At 49.9% G+C, this 18,530-nt stretch overlaps 1 protein-coding gene across 1 annotated transcript; it reads right to left on the bottom strand.

Moving 5' to 3' along the window:
- Positions 1 to 533: 533 nt before the first annotated feature.
- On the bottom strand, positions 534 to 18,482 carry LONP1 (lon peptidase 1, mitochondrial). The gene is made up of 17 exons (XM_083483695.1): positions 18,107 to 18,482; positions 15,154 to 15,242; positions 14,754 to 14,873; positions 13,678 to 13,903; positions 13,455 to 13,516; positions 12,100 to 12,229; positions 10,227 to 10,310; positions 9,019 to 9,378; positions 7,888 to 8,066; positions 7,701 to 7,788; positions 6,720 to 6,842; positions 5,718 to 5,834; positions 4,388 to 4,528; positions 4,112 to 4,277; positions 2,793 to 3,001; positions 1,841 to 2,005; positions 534 to 905 (listed from the first exon to the last, which is right to left on the bottom strand). Exons 1-17 carry the CDS (start codon positions 18,476 to 18,478, stop codon positions 735 to 737), a joined length of 2,802 nt encoding a protein of 933 aa, XP_083339821.1. The 5' UTR covers positions 18,479 to 18,482; the 3' UTR covers positions 534 to 734.
- Between the last annotated feature and the right edge of the window lie 48 nt (positions 18,483 to 18,530).

Genomic DNA, 18,530 nt, shown 5'->3' with positions numbered 1-18,530 from the left:
CCCTCCATCCCTTCTCCCCCCTGCCTAAAAAGCTGGCTTCCCAGCAAAGCGGAATGAGGGACAAAAGGGGCTCCCTTCCGCCCCTCATCCTCCTTTGCTGGGAAGCCAGCAGAACAAGAGACGCTGTGCAGCTCACACTCTTGCTCCGCTGGCTTCAGCAAGAGCTGCGCAGCCTGTATTCGCTCCGTAAGACGCACACACATCTCCCCTTGCTTTTTAGGAGTAAAAAAGTGTGTCTCACGGAGCGAAAAATATGGTAACCTGAGGGGGAGAAAGGTGGAACCTCTGTTGTCAAACGCTTTGGAAGCTGAACAAGTTGGTTCTGTTTTCAAATCATTTTTGGAAGTCGGTCTTGGTTGACGCCAATTTTTGGTTGCCAGACAGTCTTCCAGAACATGTTCGACAACCGAGGTTCCGCCGCACAGCCTTACCCTGCAAGCTTCTCTCTAGCGGCCGTCTTCGTGCAATGCGCAACTCTTCCCCACTTGCGTCTGCCGCCCTTTGCCGTTCCAACACATTCCACAGGACTTCCCTTTGCATTGGAAATTTCACTCAAAGGCTTTTTTAATGGTTCATAATTCACATCATTTGGTGTGCAGCCCATCTCGTGGCAACGGAGGCATAATTGGAGGGTGGCCCACTCTCCGCTGAGTCCCTCTCTTTGACCTGGACCCGGGGCCGGAGCTCAGACACGGCGGCGTGAGGAGGAACAAAGGCAGCAAGATCCCAGGCGCTCAGTCTCCTCCTCCCTGTGAATCACTCTTTGGGAAAACAATGTCAAAGATCTCCTTGTAGTGCTCGACAAAATGCACTTCCAGTCCTTCCGTGATGAAGTCTGCCAGGTCGCAGTAGTCCTTCTTGTTCTCCAGAGGCAGGATCATGCAGGAGACCCCGGCTCGCTTGGCCTAGGAGGGCGCGGAGAAAGGCAGGGTTAGTGGGAATTGAGCAAAAAAACATTTACACTGCTTGGTTGGAGGCAATAGCAATGACCAAAAACTCAGAGCAGTTTGCAAAAGAATAAAATCAAGGAAAGTTAACTACAGTGGTACCTTGGTTTAAGAACAGCTTCGTTTATGAGCAACTTGGATTAAAGTGTGCATGCACACGAAAGCTCATACCAAGAACTAACTTAGTTGGTCTTTAAGGTGCTACTGGAAGGAATTTTTTTACTTGGATTAAGAAGGCTGCCTTGTGAACTTTGGCTTGGAAGCAGAATATGTTCCGCTTCCTGTTGAGTGTAAATTGAGCCCCCCACTGCTATGGGAAAGCACGCCTTGGTTTAAGAATGGAATTCCAGAACAGATTAAGTTCGTAAACCAAGGTACCACTGTATTTTAAACACACTGAAAAGTAATCAAAATGGACAAGCAGCTAAAAACCAGGTTAAAACACACATTTTAATCTGAAAAATGGGGCAGGGCAGGTCTCGGGGTGGTTCACAGGATAAAATCAAGATATAAAACCACAAAATACCTAATAAAAATAAAAACAACAACCCAATAGCCACCCCACCCCGCAAAACACACAGTTTAAAAGGGCATCGGAGGTCTTGTTGGCGCCTGTCCCAGGATAGCTCATTCCGTATGGAGCTTGAGACTCAATCTTGGGGCTGTGGGTTCGAGCCCTGTGCTGGGCAAAAAGATTCCTGCCTTGCAGGGGGTTGGGCTGGGTGACCCCCGGGGTCCCTTCCCAGCGCTACTATTCTTGGGGTAAGAAATGGTAGCCTAATAGACAAATTCTACAGGTACACAGAATGGAGAACGGTTGGCAGAGTTGGTGAGCAGGATCAATCCCCAATCCGTCCCTGGAAGACCTGCTGCAGTTCTGCTCCCCGACTTACCGCAATGGTCTTCTCCTTGATTCCTCCGACGGGCAGGATCTTGCCCGTCAGAGACACCTCCCCGGTCATGGCCACGTTCTGCCTCACGGGCTGCCCCATCGCCAGGGACAGCAAGGCCGTCACGATCGTGCAGCCGGCGCTGGGCCCGTCCTTTGGGGTGGCTCCCTAGGCACAGAGAGAGGGAGAGGGAAGGCTGAGTCTGCGCAGATCAGAGACCAGGAACACTCACCCCATAAGAATAATGACGGAGAGGGTGGGGGAATCTTGCCGCTTTCAAACTCAGAGTGGTGCCTGCTCTGGTTATCTCCCGCTTGGACTACTGCCATGCACTCAATGTGGGGCTCCCTTGGAAGGTGACCCAGAAACTGCAACTAATCTAGAATGCGGCAGCCAGACTGGGGCCTGGGAGTGGAGACCATAGAACACCAGTCCTGAAAGACCTACACTGGCACAATTCAAAGTGTTGGTGCTGACTTTGAAAGCCCTAAACGGCCCTGTATCCCTGAAGGAGCGTCTCCATCCCGGACTCTGAGGGTCTTCTGGCAGTTCCTTCCCTACAGGCAGAGGGTCTTCTCAGTGGTGGTGCCCGCCCTGTGGAATGCCCTCCCATCAGGTGTCAAGGAAATAAACAACTGACTTTTAGAAGACACCCGAAGGCAGATTCCCTGTTTAGGGAAGTTTTTAATGACTGATGTTTCATTGTATTTTTAATCTCTTGTTGGAAGCCGCCCAGAGTGGCTGGGGAAACCCAGGCAGATGGGTGGGGTATAAATAATAAATTATTTTTATTAATTTCCTGACTCAAAAGCTTGAGAGCGCAAAAAACAGCAACCTCGGTGCCACCAGCAAAAAGTGCTTTGTGAGGACTAGAAAGCTTAACGACTGTTTGTTTGCGATGGGAGAAGGAGGAAGAGGGGACCCTGCAGAGCTCCCCATCCTGCCTCGTTCCTACCTCTGGGACGTGCAGGTGGAGGTGAGACGTCACCAGGAAGTCGTTGCCAGGATCCCTCTCCATCAGGAAGGCCCGGGCGAAGGTGTAGGCGATCTTGGCGCTCTCCTTCATGACGTCGCCCAGCTGCCCGGTCACCTCCAGGGAGCCCTCCTTGCTCTCTCGGTCCTTGGGGCGGCGGAGAGAGGTCTCGACAAACAAGGTGGAGCCGCCTGGGAGGGGAAAAGGGGGCGAGACAGTCAGTGGAACCTTGGTTCCCAAACACCAAAAACCCAGAAGAGCTGGGGACCCAACCAAGGGCCAGTCGCACCTTGAAACCTCCAGCGCCCCAGATATAACGCCACCTCTTTTATGAATACAGTGGGACCTTGGTTCTCAAACACGAAAATCTGGAAGTAAGAGTTCCGTTTTCTGGCTGTCGGCTATTATTTCTGGGGTGCCTGCACCAATCAGAATCTACGCCTCGGTTTCCGAACATTTCAGAAGTCAAACAGATTTCTGGAACGGATTAAGTTTGGCCAGGGGTCAGCAGCCTTTTTCAGCAGGGGGCCAGTCCACCGTCCCTCAGACCTTGTGGGGGGCCGGACTATATTTTGGGGGGAAAGTGTGAACGAATTCCTATGCCCCACAAATAACTCAGAGATGCGTTTTAAATAAAACAACACATTCTAATCATGTAAAAACACGCTGATTCCTGGACCCTCCGCAGGCCGGATTGAGAAGGCTATTGGGCCGCATCCAGCCCCTGGGCCTTAGTTTGCCTACCCATGAGTTTGGCACTTTGGTTTTTGCTCTTTATTTTGCCTTTTTGTTTTTGAGGCATTTCCAGTTAATTTGTTTTTGTGACTGTGTGGAACCCAGTTTAGATACTGACTGATTGATTGTGTGACTGCGGAAATGGATAAAAGCCCCCCATCCAAACAAAGACTGTCATCAGTGCAGCTAAGAAAAAAGTTTAATCTTCATTTTATCATCTACTGTCTTATTTATTTTATAGTACAGTACATTGATTCTTGCTTTCGTTTTATGGCTCAATGGTCTCAGATAGCAAAATCCATGTTCAATTGCTGTCTTAGGGGTTGTTCTCAAAAGTATGGAAGGGAGTAATCCGCTTTGCGTTCCTTTCTATGGGAAAGCGTGCCTTGGTTTTGGAACAAACTTCCTGGTTTTCAGCGTTTGAGAACCATGGTACCACTGTAGTGGGAATTATATTTTAATATTGACATTGATACAATGAGGCTAGAATTGGATTATTGTAATTGAAAACTAATAAAATTATTACCCAGAGAGAGAGAGAGAGAAAAGGCGTTTCTGAGTCTCACCCATGGCGGTCCAGGCCAGCCCCATCACCACCCCAGGGGGGGTGACGTCGTACATCCGGTCCACCGTGAAGATGGGCCTTCCGACAAAATCCTGGAGATTTTCTGGCGTCACCTCCACCTTCTCCGCCTCCCCGCTGACAATCTTGTACGCCGATTTCCGCAGCACCTGAGCGAGCAAATGGGATGGGGGTTGGAGCCCTTGTTTTGGGGGGGGCGACACAATGCCTCATTCTCCCCCCTTCCCCACCAACCAAAGGGGGGGGGATCCTCTCTCACCTTCTCCACTTGCTTCTGCAGGTTCCTCACCCCGCTCTCCCGGCAGTACTGCTTAATGAGGACGGTCAGGACGTCCGGCGTGATGCTGGTCTTGGCCTCATCCAGACCGCACAGGACCCGGGCCTGGGGGACCAGGTACCTCTGGGGGAGGGAAAGAGAGATGGGGTCAGCCCCCCCCCCCACAAATGACACAAAACCCTATACAGTGGTACCTCAGGTTACATATGCCTCAGTTTACAGACTCCGCTAACCCAGAAATAGTGCTTCAGGTTAAGAACTTTGCTTCAGGATGAGAACAGAAATCGTGCTCCGGCGGCGCGGCAGCAGCGGAAGGCCCCATTAGCTAAAGTGGTGCTTCAGGTTAAGAACACTTTCAGGTTAAGAACGGACCTCCAGAACGAATTAAGTACTTAACCTGAGGTACCACTGTATAACACACCGTATTTTTCATGTATAACACGCCCCTGTGTATAAGATGCCCCCTATTTGGGGGGACTCAATTTAGAAAATTGGGGGTGAGATCGCCCACAGTTTTGGAGCTTTTTGGGGGAGGCAGAAAATTGCTCACCCAACTGCCCAACACTGCATAAGCCAATGGTCACTTGCCGCTGCCAATCTCCCACTCACAGAAGCAGGAAATCCCCCGCCCCCCCTCTGCACTACCGATGTATAAGACAGCCACAAATTTTTGACATTGATTTATCAGAAAAATAACTCGGCTTCTACACAGAAAAGTATGGTCTATGTCATAAAGGAACGCCCAATCATATAAACAGTGCCTGAGGGATCTGGTCCTCAATGAAACCTCATTTTTCCTCCATCCCAGAGTGAGTTGTGCTGAATGGCTAGACTCTAGGGCTGCCCCCCCAGAAGATTCCTACATTGCAGGGGTTAGACTAGATGGGCCCTGGGTGTCTCTTCCAATTCTCTATAGAAGCCCAATAAAAGAGCAGCTCACCTCCCGCCCTCTTTTGTGGGTCTCGCAAAAAGCTAAACCCAGAGGCGGACTTAAGCCTGGCACCCGCTAAACAAGCAATTTCAGACAAAACAGCCTTTCTGCAAGAGCCAAGCTCATTCATTTTAATAAAAAAACCACCTATCTTCTGTCTGTTGCTCTTTTAAAAAAGGGCATTTCACTCCTTGTTCTCCCTAAACCCATCACAGACGAAACCGCCTTTCCACAAGAGCCAAGCTCATTCATTTTAAGCAAATTCAAGACGAGGCCCTGCGAGACCAGGGTTCGAATCCCGCATGGCCGGGGCTTTGGGGATTTGAGAGGCGCAGGCCGAGCCCCAGGGGGGCGCTAGGGGCTGCCAGGCCCAAGACTCACCTCCGCGATGGCCAGCTTCTCCTGCGCCACGTAGCCCGAGATGTTGATCATCTCCATCCTGTCCCGCAGGGGCTCCAGGATCGTCTCCGTCACGTTGGCCGTGCAAATGAAGAGCACCTGGGGGGGGGCACACGAGGCGGAGAGCGCGGTTGGGCCTGGGCACCTGGGCAGACCCACAAAGCCAGACCAGAGCCACTCTGGCCTTGCGAGCACAGAGAAGCGGCGCTCAGTCCTGGCCACTTTGCGATTCATGTGCAGGAAAAGGGGCAGAGATAGGAGTTGTGTAAAAAGGAAGGGTGTTTACGGAAACGATATAGGAACAGATTAGAAAAAGGTTAGCCCACCAAAAAACAACTTTTCTGCCAGGGATTACAGGGACATATATGTAGTTAAGTTGCTTATGTGTGTATTCCAGAAATGGAAAAACAAAAAAGTTCCAACCAGAGAAGAATGGAGAACCAAAATTATGGACTATGTCAACTCTGACAGCCAAAATAAGAAAATCAAATGATGATTTTCTCTCTTTTTTTGGGAAAAATTATTCAGATTATTTGAAGAAATACAACATGAAGCATCCGTGAGCAGGAAAATTTAGAGATGGTGGTGTTACGATTTTGACGTAAGAAGAGGGAAGACAGGCTGCAACAAATGCGGGGAAGGTTAAGAAAAATGTTGCGGGGGAAAAGGTGGGAAATCGGTAATTTAAAGGATTTTTGAAAGAAAATATGTAGTGGAATTTCTGGAAATTTACCCAATTTCGTTTTTAAAAGACGAAAAGCAGTATATAGAAATATGATCAGTCCATCCCAGCTCCCATCACCACAGATGTCCTCCAGCCTTGTGATGGCGAATCAGTAACCCCCAAGGAGTTTCTGGATCCTGGGCTCCTTCCCCACTAACCACTGGTCCTGCTGGGGGGCCCAGCCAAACACCCCCCCACCTCCAAGAGTCCAGGAAGCCCAGCTGCGAGAGAGAGAGAGAGAGAGGAGGGAGGGAACACACCTTGGAGAGGTCGACCGGGACGTCCAGGTAGTGGTCCAGGAAGTTGGCGTTCTGCTCAGGGTCCAGCAGTTCGAGGAGGGCGGAGGAAGGGTCCCCTTGGTAGCCCCTGCCAATCTTGTCCACCTGCGGCACAGGAGCCGCGTCAGCGCCAGGGAGGAGCAGGCCCCCCAAGGGCGCTGACGCAAGAGCGGGGCCTTTTCTGTGGTGGCTCCGCATCTGCGGAATGCCCCCCCCCCCGGTCGCCTGGCGCCTTCATTATTCTAGGCAAAACTCTTCCTCTTCAACCAGGCCTGGAGCTGACTAACATCCTATATATACCCTTTAAAATGCGTTGTTGGGGAGGGGGCGTTATAATTTTTTTGGGGGGGGGTTGCTGTTCTTGTTTCCATTACGTAACTTGGGTTACGTTATGTTGTGAGCTGCCCTCAGATATAGGGCGGAATACAAATCAATCAATCAATTAATAAGAGCCTGGAGGAGAGAACAATGATAATTTCTTATTTATACCCCACCCATCTGGCTGGGTTTCACTGGCCGCTCTGGGCGGCTCCCAACAAAATATTAAAAACATGAGAAAACATCAGACATTAAAAAATTCCCCAAACAGGGCTGCCTTCAGATGTCTTCTAAAAGTCAGATAGTTGTTTATCTCCTTGACATCTGGTGGGAGGGCGTTCCACAGGGCGGGTGCCACCACCGAGAAGGCCCTCTGTCTGGTTCCCTGTAACCTCAATTCTCGCAGGGAGGGAACCACCAGAAGGCCCTTGGGAGATGGACCCCGGTGTCCGGGCTGAACAATGGGGGCGGCATACTAACAACAACATCAACTTATTTATACCCTGCCCATCTGGCTGCGTTTCCCCAGTCACTCTGGGCTGCTTCCAACAAACAATCAAAATTACACGAAAAAAAATCATTCATTAAAAACCTCCTAGCAAACCAATCAGTTAATTGATCAATCAATGAGCAAGACCCGGTTACCTCGTCGATCAGAATGAGGGGGTTCTCCGTCTTGGTCTTCTTCAGGCACTGGATGATCTTTCCGGGCATGGCCCCCACGTACGTCCGCCTGCGTGAGAAGCACAGGACGGCAGAGTTGGAACCCGGGAGCCCCAGGCATCATCTAGTCCACCCCCAACTAAACTGTCTGCGGCCGACGGCCCCCCACCTGTGCCCCTTGATCTCGGCCACGTCCGTCATCCCTCCAACGCTGAATCGGAAATACTCGCGGTTCAAGGCCCGGGCGATGGAGCGGGCGATGCTGGTCTTGCCCACGCCGGGGGGGCCAAAGAAGCAGAGGATCTTGCCCTGAGTGGAGCCTCGCAGCTGGCTGACCGCAATGAATTCCTGGGCAGCGGAGGGGGGGACAGAGATGGGCCAGAAAGACAGCAAAGAAAACAAGTTCATTTCCTGTTGTTGCTACATACTAGTTTTCAATTATTAATATGCTTTAACGGAAAATAAAAACATAAATATGTATGTATGTGTGTGTATATATAATTGTAACTGCACAGGGTAAAAAAAGATGTGGAAAAGGGGGGGTGGACAGCGCCCATATACAATACAATTTAAAAAACCCAGAACTTATTGCGAGATTGCTACTGTAGTTGCCCTGTATTTAAGCTAAAACAAGTGTTTTTAAAAACGAATGCCAAATATCATTAAAAGTTTGTCTAAGGTTCTGCTTGTTCTGTGAACTGCCCTGAGACCTCTGGGTATAGGGTGGCATATAAATTCAATTAATAATAAGAATAATACGCTAATACCCCATTTGTTCATGAGTTGCGAGTTTGTACATGCCTTCTGTCTGTTGCTCTTAAAAAAGAAGAAAGGGAGCAAACCATAGTTCATACCTAACCGTGGTTTAGAGGGCGATATATAAATTCAATAAATAAGAATGAAAGAAAATACCGTATTTTTTGCTCTATAAGACTCACTTTTCCCCTCCTAAAAATTAAGGGGAAATCTTATGTGTGCGTCTTATGGAGTGAATGCAGGCTGCGCAGCTATCCCAGAAGCCAGAACAGCAAGAGGGATTGCTGCTTTCACTGCACAGCGATCCCTCTTGCTGTTCTGGCTTCTGGGATTCAGAATATTTTTTTTCTTGTTTTCCTCCTCCAAAAACTAAGTGTGTCGTCTGGTGCGTCTTATAGAGCGAAAAATACGGTGCCTATCTTCTGTGCGTTGCTCTTAAAAAAGAAGAAAGGGAGCAAACCGTGGTTCATAGCTAACCGTGGTTCAGCGCTTGGGGAAAACATGGCCTGTGTTTCCGCCTCGGAGGCGCAGAGTGTTCCCTTACCAGAACCCTCTTCTTGACGTCCTCCATGCCGTAGTGGTCCTCTTCCAGGACGGCCTGGGCCCTGGACAGCTCCAGGTTCTCCTCGCTGCACTTTCCCCAGGGGATGGAAGTCAGCCAGTCCAGGTAGTTCCGCGTGACGTTGAACTCGGACGAGTGGTTGTCCAGCAGCCCCAGCTTGTTCAGCTCCTCGTCGATGACCTCCATGACGTGCTGGGGGACCACAAGGTCCTTCAGCCGCTCCCGGAACTTCTCCTCGATGGCGTCCTTGTCCTCCTTCTCCAGGCCCAGCTCCTTCTTGATGATCTTCAGCTGCTCGTGCAAGAGGTACTTGCGGTGCGTCTGCTTGATCTTCTCCTCCACCTGACGGAGGGGAGACAGGGGAGAGTGCGGAGGGGCGTTGGTGGGAGGCCGCCCTGTCCTGAATGGGGTCACTGGGCCCCCGAAGGACCAGGGGCGCAGCCTGGGGGCATTTTGGACTCCCAGCTGTCCAGGGAGGCACAGGTCAGTTCTGTGTCCAGGGCAGCTCCATCTGGGATGCAGGATGAGACCCTCCCTGCCTGCAGACTGGCCAGAGTGGGGCATGCTCTGGTTATCTCTCGCTTGGACTACTGCCATGCGCTTTACGTGGGGCTCCCTTGGAAGGTGACCTGGAAACTGCAACTAATCCAGAATTCGGCAGCCAGACTGGGGACTGGGAGTGGAGACCACTTAACACCGGTCCTGAAAGTGCTACATTGGACATTTCCGAGCACAATTCAAAGTGTTGGTGCTGACCCTGAAAGCCCTAAATGGCCCAGTATCCCTGAAGGCGTGTCTCCACCCCGGACACTAGGGTCCATCTCCTGAGAGCCTTCTGACGGTTCCCTCCCTGCGAGAAGTGAGGTTGCAGAGAACCAGGCAGAGAGGGCCTTCTCGGTGGTGGCACCCGCCCTGTGCAACGCCCTCCCATCAGATGTCAAGGAGGGAAACAACTATCTGACTTTTAGAAGACATCTGGAAAATGTTCCCTGGTTAGGGACATTTTAAATGACTGATGTTTTAATGTATTTTTAATCTTTTGTTGGAAGCCGCCCAGAGTGGCTGGGAAAACCCAGCCAGATGGGCAGGGTAGAAATAATAAATTATTATTAATTATTATTATTATTATTATCAACATCCTCATCGCCTCGTTCTGCCCCCAAATACCTCCCAGGAGACCTTCTGCTCACCTCCCGCCCAAGACGTTGCTGGAGTTTGCTGAGTTCATACTCTTTCTTCAGCAGAGAGAGGGCTTTGTAGAGGCGCTTGGGAATCTAGGAGGAAAGGAAAGAAATCCCCATGTGTGTTTTTTCGGGGGACCAGAGAGCCTTGGGGTTCGGGGAGGGTGAGTCACGTCCAAGAATTCTTGATCCGTATATTTCTAGCCCGCCTTTCTCCCAAGGTTCAAGGAGACACCCGGCAATGAAGTCGTTATAAGTTAAAAAAACAATAGCTGGAGTGAATCACAAGCCCATCTGGATCCTTGTTATAGCAGTCCTCTGCTTTATATGAAATTAATTATCTTTGCAAAACGATAGTGCTGCGCATCTGGAGCCAGGAATTTAAACAGCAGCCCAAGCGTCCAGCATCGCCTGCACCTCAGTTTCCAAAGACCTGCCTTGAAATATTTCCCGCCTGGAAAAATATTAAGGGGGGGGGGAGTACCGAAGCGGTTTTTAGCAACACCCCCCCCCCAAAAAATCCCCCAATGCGGCTGCCACCGAGGAGAGGTGCGACAATAAGTAACCAGACAACTAAACCCCTGTGTTGCAAAGAATTATCAGTAATTTCCAAGGCCACACGATGACCAGGTACAACAATGCAATATCAAGATAAACTCTTTATATAATCTATAATATCAATATAAATAAAACCAAAAGTACATACCCCATCTAGACGGTGCATGGAATTGTATAACAACAATATCTATGGAGCAGTGGTCATAAAGTTCTGTAACCACTGCTACTGACTGCATGTTGCCGGAAACCTAAAAAGCCGACCCCAGGTGGGGCTCCTCACCAGGAGATTGGGTTTAAAGATACAGCACAATTTAACAGCCAGAATGTAAAGAATCAAATAAAACTAATGAGATCCAATTCAGAATTAAGTCCTCCCGGTGAACGGTTTTGAACATAAAGATAAACCGAGATTCTTGCTGTCGTAAGCGTCTTTCATAATCTTGTCTAATACCTATGGCTTCCTGATTCACCCACAATACCGTGAATAATAAATTCATGTCCGAATGGTTATGAGAAACAAAATGTTCCACAAGAGGCGCCTCCAAATTGCCTCCGTTCACGCATTCGTAATGCCAGTTTGGAGGCGACACTTTTGGTTTCATTTCATATTTCATACTGAATTGTCAATATAGTACATGCAGGTCATTGTTCCAATAATTCATTTGCAGTTTATGAAGCATGTCTGTATCCTGCTGTGCTGAAGAAGAATTCCACAAAACGGTGGGTATATCCGGAATCACTGTTCACTACGTCTGTTTGCAGACCACTTTGGCAGCGACGGACGTCATAAAACAAAGCTCTACAGCTTGTTTTCACCAGATAAGAATCTGACCCACTGCTTCTTTCAGAGACTTGCACAGTCTACACAGACTTTCAGAGACTGATAAGACTTACTTTCAGGGATTTAGGAGATTCTGCTTATTGGTTTTTCATACTGCTCAATGTTCCGTATAGATTATATAAAGAGTTTATATTGATATTGCATTGTTGTACTTGGTCATCGTGTGGCCTTGGAAATTACCAACGAAAGGTGCTCAGCACCCGGCAGGTTCATCTAGAGAAGGCACATCCAGCTCTCTAGAGACTGCGATCGACTCCCAGGACAATAAAACTGGCAGCGATCCACCCATTGTCCTTGCCTAGAGTTGTCGGGCTTTTTTGGGGGGGGGGGGGGAGCACTGCCCAGAATTTTTAAGCTTCTGTTGGGAGGAGTGGCAAGAGTTGTTCAGCTTTTTTGGGGGGTGGGATGCTGAAAATCGCTCACCCAACCGCAGAGAATACAGACTTTCACAGGGGCGACGGGACATTGCGCCTCCCCACTTACGTTTGTCTCTTCCAGGATGTCCTGCAGCTCGTGGGACTCGGCCCCCGTCAGCGCGGCCCCCATGTCGCTCAGGTAGATGGGGTTGTCGACCACCCTCTGCCCGGCCTGCATCATCTGAAGCACGGACTCCCTGCGAGGACGGACAAAACCGCAAGTCAGAAGAGCAGGGCTGCCTCTTTCCCGCAAGAGCCCTTCCTTCCCAGAAAAAAGACTGGTTTCTTTCCACGCATGGGCAGCTTCTGGGCTCAACTGAGATGTTTCGTATGAGGGAAACTTTTGTCGTATGTGGTGGAATTGCAAAATGATAAAGGAATTCCGGGAAATGATGTATAATGAATTGGGGAAAAATGTTTAAAATAACTTTATAGTGGTACCATTTTTCTCAAACTTAATCCGTTCCGGAAGTCTGTTCCAAAACCAAGGAGCGCTTTCCCATAGAAAGGAATGCAAAATGGATTAATCCATGCCAGACTTTTAAAAACAAGCCCTAAGACAGCAATTGAACATGGATTTTACTATCTAACGAGACCCTTGATCCATAAAACGAAAGCAAGAATCAATGTACTGTGCTATAAAATAAATAAGGCAGCATGGTAGATGATAGAAATTAAAAAAAATAAAAAATTCTGGCACAGACTGACGATGGTCATTGTTTGGATGGGGGGGGGGGCTTTTATCCATTTCTGCAGTCATACAATCAATCAATTAGTAGCTGAACTGGGTTCCACACAGTCACAAAAACGAAGTCGCAAGTCAGTCATAGTAAAAAAAAAAAAAAAACCTCAAAAAGTCACACAAATAAAAACGCAAAAAGTAAAGCTCCAAATATGACTTTGGTTTTGGAACGGACTTCCGGAATGAATTAAGTTTGCATATTGCCCTGCTAAGGCGAAGGAGGGTAACTGGAAGTGCCCTGGACCCAAGGACAGAGAAGTTGGGTTTGCCTAACAAAACTCCCAATAGGTTGTGAACTCCATATACGAAACCAACACTCATTCGCTCCGTTCCTAAATCCCTCACCCACCCTCTGCCCCAGGGCGTGTGGCAATGGTAAAAAAAACACACAGTTCTGAAAGAAGTAAGATGGTTCCAGCATGAAAAATGCAAAAAATTAATAATATATCTTTAGGAATCTGAACGTTTACAGACTGTTTGACATATAAAAATGGTCCCAAGGGAGAATAAGACTGGGAGAAGTTTGCTATTCAGTTTGTGGTCGGCTTTCCAAGGCAGCTCCTCAAGGGGAGGTCGAGTGAAGGGCCTGTATGGCCACTTCCTGGGAGGGGGGCATGTGCCGGGGGGAGGCAGGGCCAGGGGGGCAAAGAGGGCGCCGCGAAAGCCTTCTCCGAACCCACCTGTACAGCGGGTTCAGCGCGATGATGTCCCGGATGGTCTTGACGATTTCGGCCGTCAGGGCCTGCGAAGGAAGACAGCGAGAGGGGCGGTTGGAGGGTGGGAAGGGAGAGGGACACCCCTGAGGAACGAACCTCCATTTCCCCTCACCAGACAACGCCCGCCCAGGAAGGGCAGCGTGACCTTTGCCGCCTTGCCAACTCCTGGTGGGCGACTCTCACTCACCTTGACCTCTTCCGTGACCTGGAATTCCTCGTGGGCCACATTGTCCACTTCCACCATCAGCACCTCCCCTGGGGAGGCTTCCAGGGGCTCCAACACCACGTCCCCCACGGCCTCCGCCCCTTCGCCTGCCTCCCTCTTCGACCGCTTCTGCTTCCGGCGGGTCTTCGGCTTGCTCTCCTCGGCCGCCTCTTCGGGGTCCACCTCCAGCTGCTTGTTGATCCGGATCCTGCAGGCCCAGAGGGGGGAGATGGGGTCAGTAAAGGGATCCCCATTCTCTCTCTCATATATATATACACACACACACACAGTCTCCAGGCACGTGTCTGAGCACAAGTCAAAGTGTTGGTGCTGATTTTTAAAGCCCTGTATGCCTGAAGGAGCGTCTCCACCCCCACTGTTCAGCCAGGACACGGAGGTCCAGCTCCGAGGGCCTTCTGGCGGTTCTCGCCTTGCAAGAAATGAGCTTACAGGGAACCAGGCAGAGGGCCTTCTCGGTGGTGGCGCCCGCCTTGTGGAACACCCTCCCAGCAGATTTCAAGGAAATACAGTGGTACCTCTGGATGTGAACGGGATCCGTTCTGGAGCACTGTTTGCATCCTGAGTAGAACGTAAGACATGACTGAACGTGTTGCGTTTTGCCACTTCTGCGCATGACGTCATTTTGAGCACCTGCCCATGGGCGAGTGGTGAAACCCGGAAGTAAAGCACTCCGTTACTTCCGGGTCGCCACGGAGCGTAACTTGAAAACGCTCAACATGACGCACATTTAACCCGAGGTATGACTGTAAATTTCTACAGTCGTACCTCAGAAGTCGAACGGAATCCTTTCCGGAACTCTGTTCAACCTCCAAAACGTTCAGAAACCAAGACACGGCTTCCGATCAGCCAAAGAAGAAGGAGAAGGAGAAGAGGAGGAGAAAGGGCAGAATGGAGCAAAGCTATCACTCCCAAGTCGCAAGCGCTCGTCATCCAGTCTTCATCTTTCTCATTTGCTGCTTCCTTCCACGACCCTCCCCTTCGCCGGCGGGGAGGCCAGTGAGGAAGCAGAAGGGGGGTCTGTGGGGGGGGGGGGTTACCTCCGGTGCCCCATGACGATCATCCTCAGCCGGTCTCCCAGATCTTGCATCTCGTGAATCTGCACAAAGGTTCCCATCTGGTAGATCTCGTCCAGGTTCTCCACCACGTCCGACTCGTTGCTGGAGATCACAGCAGGTGTTCAGAATGGCAGGCAGGCAGAGATTTATTTTATTTTGGGGGGGGGGGAACAGTGGCTCTCCAGGGTTTCAGGACCTTCTGCATGCAAAGCAAGTGATCCGCTCCTGAGCTGCAGACCCCACCCCCTTAACTGAAGAACGGCGGGACATTCAATGCGGGGGGAGAGATTTAAAACTGTGCTTGGCCTTTGGAGCACAATATATGGGTGGCGTTTCTCGCGTGGGACCCCAGGAATGACTGGGGTGAAAGCTGTGGGCTCACCTGTCGTCCTTTTTGAGGAAGACGCCAGCGTACGGTTGGGCAAGGCTGACTTTCCTCCGCAGCAACTCAACCAACTTCTTGTTTTTCACCTAAACAGTTTAATTATTATTATTATTGACATTATTATGAATTACCCACCCTTCACCCTAAGGTTCGGGAGCGGGTTAAATCAATTAAAATGCAACACTAAGAACAGTTTAAAACACCTTGCAGTCACAGGAGGAAGGTGGGTCCTAAAATACACATCTCAAGTGTCCAAAGCCACAGCAAGGACACGTGTCAGTCAGTTAAGGCAAGCCTAGAAGAGAGTCTGGCAAAGAGGGGAGCATTGAGCTCTACGTTGCAGCTTTTCTTGGAACAAAGCCCATTTGCCAGGGAGCCAGCCCCAATGAATGAATGAAATCTTTATTGCTAAAAGCTATAGGCCATCACAATGGGTCACAATGTGGTTAAACATTTTTTTAAAAAAAAACCCACCTTAGACTGAGTTTTAGCACACATGAAAAACTTAAACAAATTCTTATTTCCTGTTAATAGCCTTTGGACTATAATGTAATTTAAACAGAAAACTATCTTTAGAAAGACTTTTCCTCCCAAAGCATTTTATTTTAAAAATCCGATTTAAATTTTTAAAAATCCGATTTTAATTTTAAAAGTCCGATTTTAAAAAATAAATAAATCTGATTTATTTTTTTATTTAAAAAAATCATTTTTATAAACACCCTGACAAGAATTAAGGTTTGCTCCTTGTATTTTGAGTAGAAATCAGATGAACGATGGCCGCAGGAAGGTTGTACAAGGCCCCTGATGAGCATTCAGCCATCTCTCTCTCAGTTCTGCCCTTCCATACCAGCATTTCTAAAATGTGAGATGTCACATCTATCACAGTCCAAGGAAACCAGAGATGCTGAACTGCGGCTCCTGCCCAAATAAGAGCAGCCCCCATCTCCCCCCCCCCCCGTCTATCTACCAAACAAATCCTTGAAACGGTGGCCTTGGCAAGCGCTGGGCCTCTCAAGGGAAAAGCAATGCCAAGGGCAGCATGTCTAATGCGAGGTCTGGACAACACCAAGGCCAAAATCACACAATAGCAGAATTGGGAAGGAGGCAAAAAGCCATTCAGCTGGAAGCACAGCGAAAGAACAGCAGAGAGTTCGAAGCAAAGGAGCTGCGCTTCTATTTTCTTGAAACGAGCGGCAAAGGAGGAGATGATGAAACACAGTGAAATCTCACCAGACGGCCGGTTTATGAGTCACATCCAAAAATTCCAGGGACTGTGTGTGTGTGTGTGTGGCCTCTCCTCCCCTCTCCCACACCAGAGCAGGAAGATAACAACAACAATAATAATATAACAATTACAATAATAACTATAATAATAAAATAATAGTTTGTTTGCATCCTCCCCCCCCCCCATTATAAGAATTCTAAGGTCTCAAATGTAGAATAAAACGTTCATAAATGTACCAGGCAAACACGTAAGTATAGAAACCCCGTGTACAGGAGAGCAACTCTCCCAAGTTGACCTCAACTCTTTCTCTGCAAGGAGGAAGGAAAGGGGAACAATAATAATTGTCTTTCCATTTGGACTGCAGGGACTTACACCTCCCTTTCAAAATACAGTCTGGCAAGTATCTGTTCAGCTGAGCAAACTACCAAGATGCGCAAAGAGATTCAGAAACTAAGTGTTTGCCATCTCCAAGGAATGGCCAGGCTACCCAGAAAATTCAACTGAGTAAGGCATAATTACCATTATTACAAAAATCTGAGATTACAGGCAAGACCTTACAGCTCATTACACAGTGAAAATACCAGATCAAATACTTATTTCACTCATTAGAATGCACATCCATCTCTGACTTTTGTCTTCTGGGTTTCTGTGAGAAACAGAATAACACCAGGAATTCTAATGAGTGAACGAGCTGAGATTAGAAGCACCTGCTGTAAGGGAGAGGTCTTGCCTGTAATCCCAGCTCGTTAAGGTACCGAAAGACACCTGTCAACAGAAGCAAGCAATCCAGCAGATTCCAAAATAGCCACCATGACCAAGACCAAAAAGCTGTCCAAGGATTGAGAAGGCGATTGCGCCACATCCAGCCCCCAGGCCTTAGGTTGCCGACCCATGCCTTATGGGGTGTCTAGAGTCCCTCTATAGCTGTGGTTCCCAACCTTTTTTGGGCCATGCCCCACCTAAGCATCTCTAAAATCCTGATGCCCCCCTACACCGTGACGAATAATAATAATAATGATAATAATAATAATAATTTTATTTATACCCCGCCCTTCCGGGTTTAAAAAACTGGGCTCAGGGCGGCTAAAAGCAAATATGAAACATTGATTAAAATGCGACTTCAAAACAGCACAGTTGGGAACCACAAAGTTCTTAACCTGAAGCACTACTTCTGGGTTAGCTGAGTCAGTAACCTGAAGCGTCCGTAACCCAAAGTACCACTGTATTAAAATACAAAAACCTATTAAACTTTAAAAGCCTCCCTGAACAGGGCTGCCTTTTTCCATGAGTAGAATGCGCCCTTTTATTGAAAATGCACCTCTGGGGTATTGGCGGGGCATAGGAATCCGTTCATCATTATTATTAGTCTTCAAAATATAATCCGCCCCCCCCCCCGAGGTCTGAGGGACGGTGGAGCAGAAGGTGTCCTTTCATTTCAAATGCATCGCTGGGTGATTTGGGGGCCAAGCAGTAGCGTAGCGTGGGGGGTGCAGGGGGGGCCCAGCCGCACCGGGCGCAACATCCGGGGGTTAGGGTTAGGGGGCGCAAACCCACGGGTTAGGGGGCGCAAATTACTTGCCTTGCCCCGGGTGCTGACAACCCACGCTACGCCACTGGGGCAAAGGAATCCTTCCCCCCCCCCCAGGTCCGAGACCCCGGCCCCCCGCCGCAAAGCTTGCTGCCCCTTGGTCTGGGGGGGATCGGGGGCGCGTTGGGGGGTCCTACCTCGATGATCTTGATGAATCGGGGGAAGACGGGGTTCCGGGCCACGGCGATGAGCGGCACGTGGGGGACCCTCTCGGGGACCATGAGGGGCGCCAGCGCCGTCACCGGCCCGCCGCCCGACTCCGCGCCCGAGCCGCCGCCGCCTCCTGCCTCGCCCCCCTCGCCGCCCTCGCCTCCGTCCTCCAGGCCGCCGTCCGAGGGGCCTCGCAGGAAGGAGAGCAGGCGCCGGGGAGGAGGCCGCGGAGCCGCCGGCGGGGGGAGCCAGGCCCGCCCGGAGCCCGCCCTCGCCGCCGCCGCCGCCGCCCAAGCCCGCCTCGGGTCCAGCCGCCCCCGCCATCGCCACAGCAGCCGCAGCGGAGACGCCGCCGACATGGACGCCGCCATCTTGGACAGCGCCGCGCGCCGAGTGATGACGACAGCGCCG

The sequence above is a fragment of the Podarcis liolepis genome (genome assembly GCF_965112155.1).
Source record: "Podarcis liolepis genome assembly, chromosome: 18".
NCBI classification, from domain to species: Eukaryota; Metazoa; Chordata; class Lepidosauria; order Squamata; family Lacertidae; genus Podarcis; species Podarcis liolepis.
This window is presented reverse-complemented; position numbering and strand designations above follow the sequence as displayed.